The 21868-nt window shown below is 45.8% G+C and overlaps 1 protein-coding gene across 2 annotated transcripts in view; it reads right to left on the reverse strand.

Moving 5' to 3' along the window:
* Positions 1 to 1762: 1762 nt before the first annotated feature.
* The window catches only part of RASGEF1B (RasGEF domain family member 1B), a 255095-nt gene continuing 234989 nt past the window's right edge, over positions 1763 to 21868 (reverse strand). For both annotated transcript variants that reach the window (XM_028743811.2, XM_028743812.2), the window contains 10 exons: positions 15629 to 15841; positions 15427 to 15501; positions 13866 to 13961; positions 12757 to 12859; positions 11205 to 11284; positions 10299 to 10394; positions 7229 to 7324; positions 5806 to 5929; positions 4668 to 4740; positions 1763 to 3473 (listed from right to left, as the gene is read on the reverse strand). In XM_028743811.2, coding sequence (XP_028599644.2) covers positions 3449 to 3473; positions 4668 to 4740; positions 5806 to 5929; positions 7229 to 7324; positions 10299 to 10394; positions 11205 to 11284; positions 12757 to 12859; positions 13866 to 13961; positions 15427 to 15501; positions 15629 to 15841 — 981 coding nt within the window. In that variant the 3' untranslated portion in view covers positions 1763 to 3448. The remainder of the gene's footprint in view (positions 3474 to 4667; positions 4741 to 5805; positions 5930 to 7228; positions 7325 to 10298; positions 10395 to 11204; positions 11285 to 12756; positions 12860 to 13865; positions 13962 to 15426; positions 15502 to 15628; positions 15842 to 21868) is intronic.

The raw sequence follows: 21868 nt of genomic DNA on the forward strand, positions 1-21868 counted from the left end.
TGATGAGCACCCTTTGGGTTCGGTCAGTCAGCCAGTTACAAATCCACTGAGTGGTAGCATAGTCAAGACCGCATTTTACCAGCTTCTTTACAAGAATATCATGGGGCACCTTGTCAAATGCCTTGCTGAAATCAAGGTAGACTACATCCACTGCGTTCCCTTCATCTACCAGGCTTGTAATTCTGTCAAAAAACGAGATCAGGTTAGTCTGACATGACTTATTTTTCAGAAATCCATGCTGACTATTGGTGATCACAGCATTCCTTTCTAGGTGCTCACAGACTGTTTGCTTAATGATCTGCTCCAGAATCTTCCCTGGTATTGATGTCAGACTGACTGGGCGGTAATTATTTGGGTCCTCTCTTTTCCCCTTTTTGAAAATAGGGACAACATTTGCCCTCCTCCAGTCTGCCGGGACTTCGCCTGTTCTCCAGGAATTCTCAAAGATGACTGCCAGTGGTTCTGAGATCACATCTGCCAGTTCTTTTAATACTCTTGGATGCAGTTCATCTGGCCCTGGAGACTTGAATACATCTAGACTAGCCAAGTATTCTTGCACTATCTCCTTAGTTATTCTGGGCTGTGTTTCCTCTGCTGAATCATTTGCTCCAAATTCTTCAGGTCGGGCATTGTTTTCTTTATCGGAGAAGACTGAGGCAAAGAAGGCATTGAGGAGTTCAGCCCTTTCTGTGTCCCCTGTTTGCATATCACCATCTTCTCCTCTGAGTGACCCCACGGTTTCTTTGTTCTTCCTTTTGCTACGAACATACCCATAAAAGCCTTTTTTGTTGCTTTTAACCTCTCTAGCAAGCCTGAGTTCAACTTAGATGGGAAGAACCCAGAACCAGCGAGACCAAGCATTCCAGAAGGACTGGGACAAATTTATATTGTATTTATATTATATTATATCTGAAAGACAAGTGTAAGCAATTAACACCATTAGCAGGGTTATTTGAAGATTTGCGCTGTGGGTTAAACCACAGAGCCTAGGACTTGCTGATCAGAAGGTCAGCGGTTCAAATCCCCGTGACGGGGTGAGCTCCCATTGCTCGGTCCCTGCTCCTGCCAACCTTGCAGTTCGAAAGCACCTCAAAGTGCAAGTAGATAAAGAGGTACCGCTCCGGCGGGAAGGTAAACGGCGTTTCCGTGCGCTGCTCTGGTTCACCAGAAGTAGCTTAGTCATGCTGGCCACATGACCCGGAAGCTGTCTGCGGACAAACGCCGGCTCCCTCGGCTCATAGAGCGAGATGAGCGCTGCAACCCCAGAGTCCATCACGACTGGACCTAATGGTCAGGGGTACCTTTACCTTTAATATGAAATTGCTACCTATTCAGGTTGAGTAATGTAATGTAATGTAATGTAAACCATGAGACGGGAGGGATGGAAGTCGTTAGGCTCAGCTGAGCCAAAGAGATAAAATAAGAGGTTATTTTATGATGTTACGTAATGTGATTATATGTAAATAAATATCATTTATATAAATGAGTTGAGTATGGCTCAGAGAAACTAGGAACAGCCCATGGGAGTCTACACCCTTTCGTCAACCAAGACACGCATACAAACTCTGTCAATACAAGCTGTGATCACAGGGTGGTAGTAGTGTAAATTCTTAACAGTGGGATCCTGCACATCTCTCAAGGAGCAGAAGCCGCCATTCTTTTTCAATAGGGTGTCTCTTTTCTTGCAGAAGTAATTAGAGAAGAAGAAGAGTCGAGCCTTGAATTCCTTTTCCAAATCTACAAGTACGCAGGGCAATGCAAGTGTAGATATAGATATATTTATTTTCAATTTTGAACGGCGGCACCGATTACATACAAATCCCTGTGCTTAGAAGACGATTCTGGCAAATGAAGGACCCCCACCTTGAACATTAGGCTGCCTAATAATGGAGGGTTATGCTTCATTTGGCAGAATTTCCTAGAGGGCAAAATACAGTGGCTAAGCATTCCGGTTACTACAGAATGTATAACAAGAGGCCCTCTTTCACAGTCAAAACATTGCTCATAAACTCATGAAGCAAAAGACAGTCGGTTGTTTTCAACCCACACTTTAGCAGAAGATTATCCTTCCCTTGTCTTTAAGACATCACACAATTCCAGTTAGCTTTACTGGGTCACACATTACTTCAACCATTACTTCCGTTTTTCTCAAAAACCCTCAATAAAGGCATTGATCTACCCACGGTCTGAGCTGCAATTTTTGAAGAGGAAATAATAAGTCAAATTGTTCAACCAATAACCTGGGGTGGGAAGGAGATGCAGACCATTTGGTGACGTCTACATTAGAAAGTTAAGACTTTCAAATTGGTTTAAATGTTTTGGCTCCCCAAGAAACTATGGGAGGAAATAGATTTATGAACAAGGAAGAGCAGGAGTTGTAGTCCAATTACATCTAGAGTCATTCCTCCAGTCCTGAGCTGGAGGTCTCTACCCTGACTACTTTCAGATAGCTACAGTTCCAGAGGTTTTCTGGATAAAGCCAGAAAGTTAAATCAGATTCATACCAGATTATGTTTACCGTGTAAACGTGCCCTTCAGAAACAAATAAAAAGACAGTGTAACTATAAATTGGGGAGAGGGTTTCTTTTCTACAGAGTCTAGCTACATTTGCTACATTTCCTTCTAGTGTCTCTGCTTTTCCTATCACAGCACTGAGTTTAATCACTTCTCATTTTTAAATAATACCACAACAATAGTTTGCCAGCCAGCAGCAAACTCAAGGAAGAAACAGAACAAACAGAAAACCCAACGACCCCAAAGGAATAATCATTAATCCCTTTCCCACGATAAATAAACACAAATCTTAAGCAGCCCATGTCACTTTGCCGTGAATGTTTCTTCTTCTCCCCAAGGAGGAAACCCAAGTTCTTATATTCGCTGACCAAAATATCAGCCCGAGACAGTTTTCCTTTCCATTCACCGCTCAAAACATGACGCAGTCGAAAAACGAGATGCCAGCAGTTGGAATGAAAGTTTGTTGGAGACTCCAGCCCACAAGTAGCAGCAAGTTGTTAATACAAAGGAGCAGCGAGGCGAAAGTGTTTTTTTTAAGGTGGTGATGGAATCCCATCCAGGTGTTTTGAAATGATTCAAAGACGAGTCAGATCTTCAAACGGTTTTTTCTCATCGCTGTCTTTTGATCAATCACCCAAAACAAACCAGTCACTTAATCTGATGATCCATCAGGTTTGAGAAGCCGGTCTGCTTGTTCTCGAGTTAACTTGCGGTTGTTCCTTAAGTTTAATAAAGTCCTGACATGTCTTAACTAGCTGCACAGCTCTTATAACTTAAAATGTCACTTGATTTAAAGAGGGAGGGAGGGGGAGGAGGGGGAAAATAAATAAGTGACATCAATAATGGCCTTCAATTAAAAAAATAATCCACGTCAGCACAGCAGCAGCAGCAACAGCAGCAGCAGCAGCAGCAGCAGCAGGAAGCCAGTCATGGATTAAACCCTTCCAAGAAGCGTTGACCTAAAAGACAGAGGAGTAGAGAGGACACTCATTAGGAACAGAGGTGGCTGGTAGGACAGGTGGGAGCCCAACAGCAGGTGGCGCCAAAACCAATGACAAATGAAGCCCAAACCAATGGCAGCCACAGCCAATTAATTCAAGTTTTGCTTCGGTTCTCCTCCTTTCTACAAGGAGCAATATGGCATCTGAGGAGCTGACAGCGAAGACCACCCCATGGGCAGGAAGGACAACAAACTGAGGCTATTAAGACAGCTCCCCATTGATTAGGACACTGGGAAACTGCTCCACAGATTGTCTCAGAGGTTGAATTTGTTGGTCTCTCTCTGAACTGTCCACCAAATGGGTCTGGGTGTATTTTAGGGCTTGTGGCTCTCGGGAGCACAGTAAGGTAAAGGTAAAGGGACCCCTGACCATTAGGTCCAGTCGTGGCCGACTCTTGGGTTGGGACGCTCATCTCACTTTATTGGCCGAGGGAGCTGGTGTACAGCTTCCAGGTCATGTGGCCAGCATGACTAAGCCACTTCTGGCAAACCAGAGCAGCGCATCGAAATGCCTTTTTACCTTCCTGCTGGAGTGGTACCTATTTATCTATTTGCACTTTGACGTGCTTTCGAACTGCTCGAACCGCCGACCTTCTGATCGGCAAGTCCTAGGCTCTGTGGTTTAACCCACAGCGCCACCCGCATCCCTTCCCTAACCTGGTGTGCTCTAGCTATTGTTAGACTCCAGCTCCCATCATGTCCAATTGTTAAGGAATGATGGGAGTTGAAGCCTAGCAGCATACAAAAGGGCACCAGGCCTGAATCAGCACAAGAAGTTAATTTTAGGAGAATTTAGAAACATGCATGACTGACTGGACAAAAGCCTTCAAACAAGAAAGGGAAGGAAACTGGAAATCTGTCTGGGCAAAAAAAAATGCATTCATTCAATTTTTAAAGATGAAAAAGGAGGTTCCTAATACACTGGGGAAGGAAGGGTGGAAAGACCAAAAAAACAGGAAGATGAAACAGCTTGTGTGCTAATACTTTGGGAAAGCACAGAAATTAAATATGACTTTTTTTTGGAAGCAAGTTCACACTGTGTCCATCTGTTGAGGCATGCAGCAGTGGAACACTTGCTATCGAAGGTGTCTTAGCATTCAAGCAGCTTTGCAGTCTGCTGATTTATCTGACGGCAATCCCCTTTGACACTGACCTGAGAGTCTTCCATCTGTCTTTTTCAATGTGGTTCTCGGGGCCTTCGCTCTCGTAGGAAGCCAAGTAAAGTGCTGCAGTCAGAAGAAACAGAACGTCGTCATTACAGGCATGCGAGCCAGTGTAGTGTAATGGGTAGAGTGTCGGACTGGGACCCGGGAGACCAGGGTTCAAAACCCCACTCAGCTCACTGGAAGAGCTCCGGGGCAAGTCACTCACTCTCAGCCTAACCTACCTCACAAGGTCATTGTGGAGATTAAAATGAGGAGGGGGAGAATTGTGTTGAGCTCCCTGGCAAAGAAGTCGGACGCAAATGCAACAAATAAAATAGCTATCTTTCAGTCCTTGCCTCAGAGGATTTCTTCAGCATCTCAACGCTTGGGGTAGGGGCCATGTCACTTCCAAGTGTACAGTAACAAGGTCTGGATGGTAAAGAACCCTCTTATAATTTTTTTTTATTTAAAAAAACTGCTTGCAGAATAATATATCCATCCTGATCTTCTGTAATGACTGTCCTCCTCCTGCTATTTGTGGTTAGAATATTTGGCTATGGATTTTTGAATTATTGCAATTAATTACATGCCACCTTTCTATCTGAGTTGGGACATTCGTGGCAGGCGACAACCATTATTTGAAGCACAGTCGCCAGATTTAAACAACCATTATTTCTAGACTTGCATTGTTTTAATTGTGAATCAAATGTTTTTCTGTTGCAGGGACTGTCTTGCTTCTCCATCCTGTGATTCAGATGGACTTCCTTCCTTCCTTCCTTCCTTCCTTCCTTCCTTCCTTCCTTCCTTCTTTCCTTCGTTTCTAGAGCTATTATGTACCTTTATTCATTGATAAGAGCAAACCACTATCCTTTGCGATTGGAAGCGGGGGTTGTTTTGATGATGCTATGGATGCTAGCCAATCAGCACTGTATAAAGCTGGCCTTTCATCACTAACTTGTAGTACTGTGGGTTTTTTGTACCCCTCTTTCCCAGAGACTCACAGGTGTATCAAATGCTAACTCTGCCCTTCTTCTCCCAAGGGGCTACTTCCAACAAAGCTAGGGTGGTCTTCTGTATTTCCCAAAAATAAAGTGATAGATGACAGCAGGCGCACTGCTCAATGACTAGTGTTTGCACATCTCTTACCATCCTCGCTGAAGACTGGGACGGTGAGCAGGTATGGAAGGATTTTCCGGTCTCTTTCAAAAGGGCACTCAACTTGTTTCCACGTCATAAACTCACTCACTTGTTTAGCCAGTTCCCAAAATTTCTGGAATTTAATAGAGGGCAGAGAAGGTCAGTAAAAACATGTTCACAAAAAGAAAACAAACCCAACAACTAATCAAAGTCTGAGTCAAGAAAAGAGAGGGATGCGTGGTGTAAAATTCCAAATTAGTATTTCCAACAGCTGCGACAGAGGTAAAAAGGTAAAGGGACCCCTGATCATTAGCTCCAGTCATGGCTGACTCTGGGGTTGCGGTGCGCAACTCGCTTTATTGGCCGAGGGAGCGGGCGTACAGCTTCCAGGTCATGTGGCCAGCATGACTAAGCTGCTTCTGGCGAACCAGAGCAGCGCACGGAAACGCGGTTTACCTTCCCGCCGGAGTGGTACCTATTTATCTACTTGCACTTTGACGTGCTTTTGAACTGCTAGGTTGGCAGGAGCTGGGACTGAAAAACGGGAGCTCACCCTGTTGCGGGGATTCAAACCACCGACCTTCTGATCGGCAAGCCCCAGGCTCTGTGGTTTAGACCTCAGCGCCACCCGCGTCCCTTACGATAGAGGTACACTCTTTTTCTGAAGAACTGATGACACCACTTCACCCTTATATGACGGTGATGCTTCACCCTTAAGAGAGCTACAACTCCCAGGAAGTGGGCTTCATAATCTGTGAAAGGAATAGGGGTCTCCTAACAACTCTCAGTACCCAGGATTCTTTGGTGGAAGCCATGACAGTTTAAAATGGGACAGCTCAGTCAGTAGAGCATGAGACCTTTAATCTCAGGGTCATGGGTTTGAACCCCACATTGGGCAAAATATTCCTACATTGCAGGGGATTGAAGAAGATGACCCTCAGGGTCCCTTCCTACCATAGCTGTCAATGTTTCCCTTTTTTAAAGAAAAATTCCCTTATTCCGAATAGGATTCCTTGCAGGAAAAGGGAAAAGTTGACAGCTATGCTTCCAAACTCTACAATTCTATGATTCTGCTTGAAATGTATAGTGCAGATGTGGCCCTAAAACAGATGTAGAGAGGGAGGGAGGGAACCTGAATGCTTGTCTGTTTTTAGAGGAAGGGCATAGCCAACCACAAGCAGTGAAAGAGACAAAGTCAGAGCAGACATTTCCCCCCCAAAGGGTGGGGTCTTTGCCAACAGGACCCGGCAGCAGACACCAAATGATTAAGTCTAGACCTCCGGGACTAGTCATGCTCACAATTAGCATCAAGAGATGGGCAGCCAACCCTCTGGCAAGGCTTTCTGCTCACAGTTTAATTAGCAGAGCTTGTTGGTTAAAAAAACAAACCACACACAGACACATCAAGAAATTCGGAGCATGCTCTACTTACTTCGAAATTGACGTGACCGTTGGGCAGGCGGTTGGCGCAGCCCTCGTTGAGGAAGTAAATGTCCTTGATAAGCAGGCTGAAGAAAGGGATGACGATCTAAGGAAGAAGGGGAACAACAGGCTTAGTTAGCATCTAGTTCCAGAAGGGAGGAAGCACAACAATGGGCGAAGTCAAGGTGTTCCAGTAAAAACTTGAAAACGGCTAATGCACGTAGCCTGAAGGCAAAGGAGCATTTCTAAGGTGCTTTATACAAAGTCTGACCTTTTTATTCATCTAGTTCAGCACCGTTGACACTGCCTAGTAGCCTTCCCCTCCCTTTCAGCAGCGCTGAAGCTAGCATAATAGTGACACTGTTTGTCTAAGGCACACACTCTTTCTACCAAAGGCCAGGGATCGGGGCTGAACACAAGTATTAAGTGAGTTGTTATGAGTTGTTAAGTGTATTCTGAAAACCATGAACAACAACAAGACTGAAAGTGGTAATGCCTGGGAACTGCCATGGCATTGCCATCTTCTGAAACGCCTTCAAGGATCTTTCTTTACACTCCCTGCAAATTCCTAAGGCCCAGCTGGAATTAAGCAGGACTGTGGCCAACCTTGAGATGAAGGTTCTTCACTCTGGATGTATTTGCTAATTTATTAAATTTATACCCTGGCTCTTCTTCCCAAAGGACCCCAGGGCAGCAAGCAACAAGTGAGCAAACATCTTAAAAACCATCCCGATACAACCACACACTGGGAAACCTCAATTTAAAAGGCCTGATGAAAGAGAGAAGTCTTTGCTTGGCACCGAAAAGACAACGGAGATGAGGCCTAGTTGATATTCAAGCGGGGAGTGATTCCAAAGGACTGGTGCTGTGACAATATAAAGACCCGATTCCTATGTTGTGTGGAATGGACCTCCTAATAAGATGGTATCTGCGGGAGGCCCCCATCTCCACAGCACAGCGACGAGGGCTGGGTGATACCTGGTTTTCAACACCGTGATATACAAATATATCACAATGTCTGAAATAAGCGCGGATCTACATAAAGGCATGGGCTGGCTGCACGGTTTTTCTCACATTGTGATTTTTGCATAACACACACACACATCATGTGTATCTGAAGAAGTGTGCATGCACACGAAAGCTCAAACCAAGAACTAACTTAGTTGGTCTTTAAGGTGCTACTGGAAGGAATTTGTTTTGTTTTGACACACATCATGATTCGCGATGTCGGCAGGTCAAAAATAATGAAACCGATATCGTGATATGGACTTCAAACCAGTTTTGGATGATATATTGATATATCACCCAGCCCTAGCAGTGACTGATTTGGTATATAAGGGGTGTCCTTCAGGTATCCTGGTCCCAAGTGTTATGGGATTTTGCACACCAAAACCAACTTCTTGAACTTAGCTTGGGAGCTAAATGGGAGCCAGTTTCCCTTTGGGTTTCCCATTGCATCTGGCATCCAAACACATGGGACACATATGCACAATATCCGTATAGTTCCAAACTTACAAGCTTATCATAAGAGTCTCAATACCTGATATATGAACCTTCCTCTTTTCCCACTTCACAACCTCAATTTCATGGGGTGTTGGACCATAATAATCTTTTCAACCCCCTCCTGTAGTTTCTACTGCTAGCATTCCCTTCCCACCAAAACAAACAACCCAACCCACAATTGATCATGCAGGTAAAGGCTGGCTTTTTTTAAAGGATGTACTGCTTTCCTCAAAGTACAAGGATTTCAGAGAATATCTTTTGGCCGAGGAGCAGCCTGCAAAGCTTTCATCTTTCTACCTTTCATCCGGAAAGAGCAAGGTGTTTGCTTCTCACTCTTTTCTACCTTGGCTCTATTTCTGGGGCAATGGAAATGAGAGAGAAAACCCACTAAGAAACTGATTCTCTGCAAAGGCAGCCATGGACAGGAATAACATCACATTTCCCCATCAGGGTGGAAGTGGAAGGCTTGCCCAAATAATTAGTGTTCCAGCTTGATTCATTTGCATTATTAAAACACATGCCTGGGGAATGTGTGGTCTTCAAGAAGTTGCTGGACTACAACTTCCATCATTCAAGACCATCAACCACATTGACTGGGGATGATGGAAGTTGGAATGAAATTCTGCAAGGTTCCCATTATAAAGCCTTCCTTTCTGCTAGCTTAAAAAGTAGAGCCTCTGACGCCACCACTAGTAAAGGTAAAGGGACCCCTGACCGTTAGGTCCAGTCGTGGCCGACTCTGGGGTTGCAGCACTCATCTCGCTTTATTGGCAGAGGGAGCCGGTGTACAGCTTCTGGGTCATGTGGCCAGCACGACTAAGCCGCTTCTCGCGAACCAGAGCAGCGCACGGAAACGCCGTGGTTTTTTTTACCTTCCCGCCAGAGCGGTACCTATTTATCTACTTGCACTTTGACGTGCTTTTGAGCTGCTAGGTTGGCAGAAGCAGGGACTGAGCAACGGGAGCTCACCCCGTTGCGAGGATTCGAACCGCCAACCTTCTGATTGGCAAGTCCAAGGCTCTGTGGTTTAACCCACAGCGCCACCCGTGTCCCTCTGACGCCACCACTAGCCCTCACCTTTCATTTTTTAAAAGAACAAAAATGTTCGAAAGCGTGTGGGCAACGTATGGCAAAATATGAGGAGCCCAAGGGATGGATAAAATATATCCCCAATGGCGATGGACAGCGATGTTGCATAGCTCCTTGCTTCTCCTCATGACTAGCCAAACCGGAATAAATTATCCAAAGCAAGAGAACTATACAAACTGGCCTAGCTTGCATCATTTATACAAGTTGCAGAAGGGAGATTTCCTTGGCATGATACTCTGATTACCTTGGCACAGTATTCAAGAGTATTTTTTTAAAGTGCAAAGCACACAGAACCCTTTAGGACAGGCCAGATGTTACATTTGTTTATGAGAAAAGTGACAATCAGTGACTAAAAATGCACATTTCCCCCCCAAGACAGTTCCCAGTTAGCAGGAAGCAGTGCTCCAGGCAGATAGCTTACCTGGTGCACACCTCCTAATAAGTAAATTTGATCCCTGGCCAACCGCAAATATATTTGCAAATCATACCTTCTCTCTGTTGCTGTGTGCTGTCAAAGACCTCTGAGCTGCTCCACGCAAAGCTGTGCGGTAATTGTAAAAATTGCTGGAAGGGTCCATTTGATGCTAGATTTTTAAAAAAAGAATGGAAATGTTCACATTTCCATGCCATAGCAGACACTACAAAATTATTTAGAAGACCAGCATTTAATTCAGTGGAAGAGCACCGGATACAAAGCAGCAATCGGCCTGTTTTTAGATAGTTTTTAGTTTGCTGCTGGTGTTACCAATAATTTCATTGTTTTCTTCATCTGTAAACTGCTCTGAGGTTTGTTTACTTTTTACATATGTAAATTTTATGAAATAAACAAATAAAGCAGACAACCAGCTCATCCAAAATTCGAAAGAGAGACAGAGATGGATGGAGATAAGCCACTGTATACCTCCATACTTAGATAATCAGACATTTGAGTCAGATAAGCTAGTTGGAAGTAATAGGAAATTTAACAAATTGAGACCCATGTTCTGCATATTTGCCCACGGAATAGATTTTCAGTGTAATGTTCCTTTTAGTATATTATTTTGTTTTATTATGTTTGCATCCCTTGCCCTGGGACATTCAGGTGAAGGAGAGATTACAAACGTTCAAAATAAATAAATAAAGCGTTGCCCATTAAATGGCATATGGAAAGCATAGACTACTATATATTTTTCTAATGGGCTTGGAGCTTCTCTTGTTGCTACACTGTAAGCAGCAGTGTGTAGTCAGAACATTTTAAGATATTACCCACCCTCTCCAATCTTTAATGGAACTAGCATTAGGGATAGAAAAAATGGACAGAATAGGTAGATATCTTTGCATAGATGATGAGAACCACTTGTCCCCCTGGCTGATAACTGGATAAACAGGATTTCAGGTGACTAAACCGCATTTACCTCGAGAATGTCGAATTTGGCCGTCTTGACTTTTGACCAGGTTTTCTTTAGCCTGGAGACAGGGCTCATATTCATTCCAGCTTTTAGTTCAAAAGGCCGCAAGGAAGATGCAGAAACAAGAGCGAAAGAGCACATGATTATCCTGGACTAGATATATTTAAAAAGCAGGGGGCAGGGAATTGAATATTTGCAAAGATAGCCATTCTGGCCTCCTTACAGCATTATGAAGATGTGAAAGTACTGGAACTGCAGGTCTGGTAGCAAAAGCAGCCTCACATCCTTCTGTCCTCTGTCCTGAGAGTTGGGACTAAGGCTATGTGCACGCCAAACATTTAAAAGCACATTACTTTCCCTCAAAGAATCCTGGGAAATGTAGTTTGCAATTTTCAGCTCCTGTAACAAACTACAGCTCCCCAGATTCGTTTTTGGGAGAAGTCAGATACTTTAAATGCAGGGTTTGTACACAGCGTGAAAGACAAAACTAAGAATCAGGAAGGGTTTGTTCCCAATCTTGCCTCTGCCATGGTGACCTTTGGCACCCCATTCTCTCTCGGCCTCAGTCCTTCCCTCCTCAAATTGGGGGTAATACCAATAACTACAGGGTTGTTGTAAGGATTACAGCTAGATAATGGATGTGAAGCAATCTGAACTATCATCGTATTTCTTAATCCTAGTGTGGATTGTGACAATACAGAAACACAATATTAAAATCAGTTAAAACAATTTGCAATCAAAAGAATTGCTTGGGTCCTAACTGGAGATACTGTGCAATATAACAGGTAAGTATCATTATTATTATTCACTCTGCAAAGCAACAAGACAGTTCTATCTGTTTAGAGATATTACATTACAGAGCAGTTGTGTGGCAGGAGTGGGGAGACACAGGGTACAGCTGTTGGCAGCAACAATATAAATCTTCCCTGACCTGCTGTCCCCCACATGTTTCTGGCTAAGCTACAACTAGAGAGTGGGAAGAAAGCCAGTTCAGTTTGACCATGCTCCCTGGGGCTGATGGGAGCTGGAGTCTAACCACATCTGCAGTGTCACAAGTTGGACAAGGCATCAGTATACCTGAAGGAGCCACATTGTTGTGCTCGGACACTGAGGTCCAGCGCCGAGGGCCTTCTGGCGGTTCCCTCGCTGCAAGAAGCCAAGTTACAGGGAACCAGGCAGAGGGCCTTCTCGGTAGTGGCACCCGCCCTGTGGAACACCCTCCCACCAGATGTCAAAGAGAAAAATAACTACCAAACTTTTAGAAGACATCTGAAGGCAGCCCTGTTTAGAGAATCTTTTAATGTTTAATAGGTTATTGTATTTTAATATTCTGTTGGAAGCTGCCCAGAGTGGCTGGGGAAATCCAGCTAGATGGGCGGGGTATAAATTATTATTATTATTATTATTATTATTATTATTATTATTATTATTATTATTAGCCCAGATCTGGCCTGAATCAGACTGAGGTGAGCCAACTCATTCTCCAAACCAAACACCCTTTAACAAGCAACAACTTAAAAATACCATGCGACTACGAAGGATTCCCATCTATACTTACAAATAATGGCCATTAATGAGTTGAAGTTGCCAATGTTAAAGCACTCCCGGGCCACATCAATGAAGTACTCTATCATCCTCGCTCGGTGCTTTTTCTTCACAGGCTGAAGGAAAACAAACCCAAAAGAGAATATATTTAATTTCATTTAATTTATTTCTTGCAGAGGAAGGGACAAATGAAGGGGGAAAGCGCAGGTACATATATCTATATCCAGAGGGTTCTTTTGTAACAGTACTCACTGGTAGAGAGTACAAGAATATCTTTTTTCCTACCCATGGCGGCCATTTTGCGCTGGCACCCACGGCACTTTCATGAGTGCCAACGCCTCATCTTTTTGCCAAAAAAATCACTGTCCCTACCATCTATGGCACTGTAATTTAACATTATTCTATAGATGCAGTACAAGAACTTGCAACACAAGGAGGACTTTAGGTTGTTCCATCAGCTCCACGCTTGGTATATTTGATCTATGTTCTAGTGGCTGTTTCAGAACTGACAGAAAATCACAATGGGACTCGCATCTCGCATTCAGTGGAGGGCTATCGAGGCCCTTCTGCTAACCTTAGCTAGGTACTTCAGGCTCGCACACATTTTATTCTCTTTGGGTGAGCAAATTAAAATCATCCGAAAAAAGGATTTTGCACAGGGACTGAAATCTAGAGCCGATTAACACACGTATTTGCAGGCCTGGCAGTGTTACCTGGCATCATTGGGGCTCACTGGCAGACCCAAATTGTTGGAGGGATATACTATTTCAAAGTAGAGAGAGGGCAGGGCATCATATTTTAAATTCTCCTCCATGTTAAAAACAAAACACCTAGTTGAACACATTCCCAACATAAACTAGAGCAGGCTTCTTCAACCTCGGTCCTCCAGATGTTTTGAGGCTACAATTCCCATCATCCCTGACCACTGGTCCTGCTAGCTAAGGATCATGGGAGTTGTAGGCCAAAAACATCTGGAGGGCTGAGGTTGAGGAAGCCTGAACTAGAGGAATATTTAGCATACACCCCCATTTTCAGTTTACTACTTGCAGGGAGATTTTTTTGATGTGGAAGAGTGTTACAAGTATGGCACCCAACCCCCAAACTGTAATCTGATTTGCTTACCATGCATATTTCTGTGGCAACTAAGTAGCTGAGCCTGTTGAACCATTCTACGTAGGCTTCCAGGTTCCGGGCCTTCTTCCGGTCACCATAGCAGCTCTGAGAAGACAAGAACAGCCGTTTGTTTCCCATGCCGTGTTTCCAAGCGGGGGGAAATTCAACTTCTACAGCTTTATTACTGTCTTTACTTCGCCTTGGTTTAAATGAGGTTTTATGTATAATACCTAAGCGGCATTCCCCTTCCAGAACTACAATTCCCAGAGTTCCCTGGGAGGAGGGATGGGTTGTTAAACCACTCTCAGAATAGTAGAAAAAGAAGAAGAAGAGTTTGGATTTGATATCCCGCTTTATCACTACCCTAAGGAGTCTCAAAGCGGCTAACATTCTCCTTTCCCTTCCTCCCCCACAACAAACACTCTGTGAGGTGAGTGGGGCTGAGAGACTTCAGAGAAGTGTGACTGGCCCAAGGTCACCCAGCAGCTGCATGTGGAGGAGCGGAGACGTGAACCCGGTTCACCAGATTACGAGTCTACTGCTCTTAACCACTACACCACACTGGCTCTCACATCTGTGAGGGGAATAAAGGTCTCCTAACAAGTCCCCGAAACTGCAGCTCCCAGGATTCTTTGGGGGAGCCATGACTGTTTAAAGTGGTATCGTAGTGCTTCACGTGTATGTTGATGATGTTAAAACAAGTCCACAGATGCTGTAATCTGGTGACGGTTTTACCCTCCCAATGAACTTCCTGTTCAGCATCATGGAGTGACATGACTCTTCAGGAAGCCAAAAGCAACCACAGGCAACCTCTTCAGTCTCTGCACTGCCATGTTCCTACCCATCCTCTCATTTCTTCCCCTGCTGCTCCTCCTATATGGAACCCACATAGTCCTGGTCTCAGTGTTGCAATCCTAGATTATCAATGGAGTTCAGAGAATCACGCATAATCGCAGAATGATACAGTTGGAAGGGATCAAGAGAATGATCTAGTCCAGCCTGTTAAGTTGTGGGTAAACATATCAGACGACACAGCGATTCTTCAAACAGTTCTTGTTTATTCACAGGCCAGAACAGAACTGAACTGAAGGGTTCAGCCAGCCTGCTTATATAGAGCTCCACTAGAACGCAACAGTAACCATTTTCTGTAACTATCCAATCACTGAACGTCACTTTCAATCCCTTATTTGCATATGTGGACCTGAGTGAAAACTATCTACAGTATCCCCCCTGCTGGCCGAGGGTGAGAACTTCAGTACATAACACAGCCTTTCTCAACCTTGGGTCCCCAGATGTTTTTGGCCTACAACTCCCATCATCCCTGACCACTGGTCCTGTGAGCTAGGGATCATGGGAGTTGTAGGCCAAAACCGTTGGGGGACCCAAGGTTGAGAACCACTGATTCTAGTCCAACCCCGCAATGCAGGAATCTTTTGCCCAACGTGGGGCTCGGACCCACGACCCTGACATTAAGACCTTCATGCTCTACTGACTGAACTAGCTGAACTTGTCCTGTAGACTGACTGAAACCTAGCACCCGGGCGAATGTCCACCCAGCACCCTCATTCACCTTGTCGTTATCCAGCGGGTCCTTTTGTACAAATGCCTGGACAAACTCCTGTGGTCCAATGTAGTTGAGCCTCTCCTGCAGAAAAGGGAAAGGAGAGGGATCAGGACCGGTGGCAAAATTCGCACACGGCCGTCAACGAAAGGCGAACACAGAACACTAGCAAGATAAGGAGGCAGCGGAGAGAAGGACAGCGTCAACTCACTAGCTCTATGTGAGTCAGCTGCTGGGCTAGCATGTAAGGGTCGCTGCAGACGGTGATGATATCCCTCTGAATGGCCTGGGGTTTGGTCTTCAGGACCGTCAGCCGGTCCGTCGAGCTCGCGTTGATTTTTGCAAGCACCTCCTCGTACTGGCTAAGGGAGGCCAGCTTACGAATGAGATTCTGGATGATTTGCTGCACATTTTTCCGGTACATCTGCCAAAGGAAAAGAAAATAATTAATTCATCAATCAGTTTCATCCATATCTCACCGTTCCTCCAAGGAACAGACAGGGTGGCCTATAGGGTTAGATGGCTGCAATGCATTACATGCAGGGCTGCCTCTGAAGACGGTTCGGAAACTTCAGCTAGTGCAGAATTCGGCAGCCAGGCTGCAAGGCGGTTTCAGCATATGACACCAATCGTGGCCCAAGTTCACTGGCTGTACTTTAGCTTCTGGGCCCAATTCAAAGTGCTGGTTTTGACCAATAAAGCCTTAAACAGCTCAGGCCCACAATACTTCAAAGACAGCCTCTCTCCATATGAACCTACCCAGACCCTAGAGATCATCCTCTGAGGTCTTACATTGTGTGCCTCCTCCACGTGAGGTCTGGAAGGTGGCAAGATGAGAACGGGCCTTTTTGTGGTGGCTCCCTGTTTGCGGAACACTCTCCCCAGGGAGGTTTGCTTGGTGCCTTCATTATATAATTTTATGTTGTGAACCACCCTGAGATCTAAGGATGAAGGGCGGTATGCACATTTTAATAACAACAATATTATAATTATAATACCTCCCCGCCTTTTTAAGCCTCACAGCATTCCTATGAGGCAAGTTAGAGTGACATACAGTGACTAGCTCAAAGTTAACCAGTGAGCTTCATGGCTGAGTCAGGATTTGAACTCTGGTCTCCCGGGCCCTAGTCTTACACTCTAACCACTACCCCACACTGGCTCTGTTATTGAGTTATGCTTCATGCATAGGTAATATCCTCAAGTATTCAAAGTGATTCATATTAGCACAGCCCTGTAAGGTATTGTTATCCCCATGGCTTTTTTGTGGGTGACACTATTCACCAGCATAGCACCTCTCTTCTGGAAGCCCACGGAAGCCATTTTGTGCTGGCACCATGACACTTTTAATAAGATATGAGTACAGGCTACTTCATTTTTTTTATAAAAAAAAAAACCAAACCAAAATCACACTGATTATGAGCCAAGCCATGGTTTAGCTTAGTATTACACTCTGACCTGGACTCTTGATCCAGACAAACCACAATCTGTAGCCAAGGCTTGTTCTATAGCTTACTGTTCTTAGTTTGTGTGTGAGGAGATAAGCCCTGAGTCCAGGTTTGGGTGCAATACTAAACTAAACCATGGATTGGCTCACAGCAGCAGCACGATCGGACGAGGAGCAAAGTCGCTGTAATCTCAACTCACATGGCGATCTGTTCACACTAAGCCATGGTTTGGCTTAACGTTCCATACAAACTGAGTCACCGACGCTTTAACAAAGCAGCACATTGAAAGACCTATAAATTTATTACAGCATAAACAGGATTTTGGATGGAAAAATCTCTGCCCACCCACACCCCGCTGCCGAAAGGCACTGAGTGTGACAGCTTGGGAGACCGTAATGAGAGATGGCTTTCAGTGATCACTGGGGAGATATCTCAGCCTAAAGACAAAAGAATATCCTTATCACCGATTGCCTGTTGGGTGAGCTATACATGCTTATCTCACGATTTGATGTGACAGCTAATAAAGGTCAATGCAAAGGCGGGGGGGGTGAGTGAGTGAGAGGGGGGGTGGAGAGACGGAGGGAGAGAGATTGAGAGATATAATCCATATGTTTAAATACACACACAAATAAACTCAAGTTCTCTGTCTCCAAGTGGGTGGATGTGATTTTACCTTCAGACACAAAGGCCACCTTACCAAACTCTCGCCCATTGTCATAGACTGGCTGGATGCAGAGGACTGGTGGGAGGCACCAGCTGGGGAAATCCCCAGGGAAAGAAGGCTCAGAGCCAGGGGATTGGTGGTGTGATGACAATGAGTGCTCAGAGGGAGAAGAGGGAGCAGACTGGGGAGAGGAGGTGTCGAAAGCTGGAGAGGCAACAAGCTTTAGTGAGCAGGAAGAGGCTGTGCCAGAGAGCAGTCCAGAATCGGAGGCTGGAGAGGAGGGGGACCAGGAGACAGAGATGAAGCAGGCTGCTGAAGAAGCCAGGGAGTCTCTCCCTTCTGCTGTGACCAACTCTTCTCCCCCTAATCCCCTACAACCCAGAGAGGATTGAAGAGGGCAGAGCAACGAGACACAAGACGATGGAGCCTTGGGCTGCTGGGAAAGGAACTGGGGAGGAGCCTTAGAGGCAGGGACCTTCACTGCTTGCAACTGCCTCACTGGGTCAAACCTACTGGGAAGAGTAGCAGGGATCACTAGGCCTGCACTGTTTTGGTTTCTCTGAGTAAAGAATTAGCTCACTGACACCGGGTGTTTTATTTCTGACTGGCTTCTGACACAAGTCCTTAGTGGGCAGGATCGGGACAGGCTCGCTGTAAACCCAGCACGAGTTGCAATATTGTCATACAGGATGTGGTGGAAAGCAGTTAAGATTTGGGGAGTGGGGTGGAGGGTACAGCAAACAGTACTAACGGAGGGCGTCTGTTCAGTCACCTGGGGCGGATGGGCAAACCTACGTAGGACTTCCTACAAACCCCTCAACTCTTGTAGCAATCTGCATTGCAGTGCAAAAGAAACAAGGTCACTCCCTCCTGCATTTACCCTTCCAAGAGAATTACTAGCCAATATAACTAATAATTTATGACATCCAGAACTGTACTGCGACGCTGGCTTTCTCTCTCAACCACCCCGCCTTTTCATAAGGGGGTGGGGGGAACAGAGACTCATCGAGATTCAGAAAGTCTTTGCTGTTATTATATTTACGTGAACATTTATTACCCTCACGTAATCTTTTCAGAACCTTTTTATCTGAGGAACCCCTGCTAAGGGACCCATGGTGCATGGGGACACTTTATGAAGGTGGCTCTTGGACCACTAAGCAAGGCCAGCAAGGGCTTTTCGTAGGCCTGAAGCAGAGTTGTCCATTTCATTCTGAAAGCGTCTCCTTCCTTTTTAAAAACAACAACCCAGAACCCATCTAAGTCCTTTAGGGAGAATTAAAGCACTGCAAGCTTCCATAAAATGCAATGTCCCACATTGGGCGTCATAGATAAAGTGAGATATGCAGTCCAAGTAAATAAATAAATAGATAAATAAATTTTAATTTATACCCTGCCCTCCCCGACCAGGGCCTGGCTCAGGATGGCTAACACCAAATATGAATTACAATAAAACGTAATAGGAAAACAACAACAACCAACCAACCAACCAACCAACAAACAGTTAATTAAAATACGGCTTAAAATGCAGCTTAAAATGCAGCCTCATTTTAGTAGTAGCCCATAAATCAAGACCATAAAGGGAGGAAACATCAGATATTCACCCAAGCCAGCTATCCATGCTGGTCCTACATGGGACAACAAAAAAGCCAAGGGAAAATTTATATACCAAATCCCATATAAGGGGTCAGAGTGAGTCTAAGCTGAAGGCCAGGCGGAACAGCTCCATCTTGCAGGCCCTGTGGAAAGATGTCAAGTCCCGCAGGGCCCTAGTCTCTTGTGACAGAGTGTTCCACCACGTCGGGGCCAGAGCTGAAAAGGCCCTGGCCCTAGTTGAAACCAATCTAACCTCCTTGAGGCTTGGGACCTCCAAAGTGTTGTTATTTATGGACCTTAAGGTCCACCGTGGGGCATACCAGGAGAGGCGGTCCTGTAGGTACGAGGGTCCTAGGCCGCATAGGGCTTTAAAGGTCAAAACCAGCACCTTAAACCTGACCCTGTACTCCACCGGGAGCCAGTACAGCTGGTAAAGCACTGGATGAATGTGATCTTGCAGCAAAGACCCCGTAAGGAGCCTCGCCGCGGCATTCTGCACCCGCTGGAGTTTCTGGGTCAGATTCAAGGGCAGCCCTGCATAGAGCAGGTTACAATAATCAAGCCTGGAGGTGACTGTTGCATGGATCACTGTGGCCAGATCAGGGCGAGAAAGGTAAGGGACCAACTGCTTAATACGGCGGAGATGGAAAAATGCCACCTTTGCTGTGGCTGCAACCTAAGCCTCCGTAGAAAGGGAGGCATCAAAGGTTATACCCAAGATCTTCACAGAAGGCACTGGCACTAATTGAGCCCCCTCAAGAGATGGGAGTTGGCCCCCCAACCCTACGTCATCCTGACCCAGCCAGAGGACCTCTGTCTTTGAAGGATTTAACTTCAGTCAGCTCCCACACAGCCATCCAGCCACAGCTTCCAAGCATCTGGTCAGTGTGTTCGGGGCCGAGTCAGGGCTGCCGTCCATCAACAGATAAAGCTGGGTGTCATCAGCATATTGATGACAACCCAGCCCAAAACTCCGGACAATCTGGGCAAAGAAATGAATGGTGTGTGTACACACACGCACACACATTTATTATCCCACATGCCAGCTGACAGGCACCGGCTGGCAAACAGGTGGTTTATCAAAGGGGAAAGAAGCAGCTGGGATTAAGCGTTGGGGGGGGGGGAATAGTGGGGAGGGAGAGGCCCCAAGGGATTTTGGAAGCAGAGCAAACGCAGAGCAGCTCGATAGGTTGGAGGTTGTGGGAAGAAAGCAGAACGGGGAAGGGAGGGCGAGTCACGCAGGAGAGCTCAAGTATGTGATTTCCATAGTGCGCCAGGAGACCGCGAACATATGGGCAGATAAAAGACTCGGAGGCTGGTCCATTCGGGCGAACTCAGCAGGGAGGATGGGGACAATAGCAGGAGTTGGCTCTGTCTGTCATTTGACTCTATACCTCCTGTTAGCCTCTCTGCCTTCTGCCCCACTAGATAAAAGCAGATTTCGAACCACAAATGCTTCCAAAGTCTTGCTACCTGCAACACGGAGGTCCTCTGCCCCACCCTCCCCTTTTAAAATTGGTGCAATATAAAAATCGTACTAAAGCTTTAAAGGCATTTTCCGACCTCCTCTCCCAGACGAATGGCACTGGCATTCTGTTTATCAGATACGGTGGAAATTTGTTACTATTGCCTCTCCCACTCCTTCCAGCGACCTTTACTGCATGGCGTCTCAGGGCACATGGATGGCACTGCGTTCTTGGGCAAAGGCAATGCTCCAAGGTTCCTCCTCCCTGCCTATCAGGTGTAATGCAGGCTTGTATTAAGGGAAGACCAGAGCTTTCCAACTGCCTAGCTGGGGATGATGTTGCTGCTACCTTTGGGTAACATAACTTTTGGGTTGCGAACGCAGCAAACCCAGAAATGTATACTTTTGGGTTTCGCCACGCATGCATGCATGCACAGAAGCGCTCTATCGCGCCACATGCATGTGCAGAAGCGGCGCCTCATGCTGCAGACTTTTTGGGGTATGTAAGGACCCCCAGAACGAATTAAGTTCATATCCGGAGGGTCCACTGTATTTGTTTGCAAGTGCTTCCAACCCCACCCTTTAGCGAAGTTCTTACAAAATCAGAATGCCAAGCATTTAAGACACCCAGGATGCAATTCAACGTTGCACTAAGGTGTTCCATCAGCGAAAGCATTTCTGTTTGCCGGATGTAACGAACTCCCCGTCCACCAGACTGTGGGTTCCCCTGACCCTCCCTAGCAGATATGGGGGGCTGAGAGGGGCGGAAAAGCCCTGTTATGCTAGGACAGGGGTCAGCAACCTTTTTCAGACGTGGGCCGGTTCACCGTCCCTTAGACAATGTGCTGGACCAGACTATATTTTTGGGGGGGGGGGTGAATGAATTCCTATGTCCCACAAATAACCCAGAGGTGCATTTTAAATACAAGGAAACATTCTACTCATGTAAAAACACACTGATTCCCGGACTGTCCGTGGTCCGGATTTACAAGGTGATTGGGCCGCATCCAGCCCATTGGCCTTAGGTTGCCTACCCCTGTGCTAGGAGAACTGGTTGCACTGGCTCCCACTAGTACAACGACTTAGTTGAATCCAGCTCACACATCAGAGATCCCTTGGTGTTCAGATGAGCACAATGTGATAGTTGGCTCAACACAGGGGTTATTCCTACATTGCAAGGGGTTGGACTAGATGAATCTTGGGGTCCCTTCCATCTCTTACAATTCCTCTGATTCTATCTCCTGCTCTCTCCCTGCCCTACACCAAGACAGTGTCTTTGAATCA

This window comes from Podarcis muralis, chromosome 9, assembly GCF_964188315.1.
Source record: "Podarcis muralis chromosome 9, rPodMur119.hap1.1, whole genome shotgun sequence".
NCBI classification, from domain to species: Eukaryota; Metazoa; Chordata; class Lepidosauria; order Squamata; family Lacertidae; genus Podarcis; species Podarcis muralis.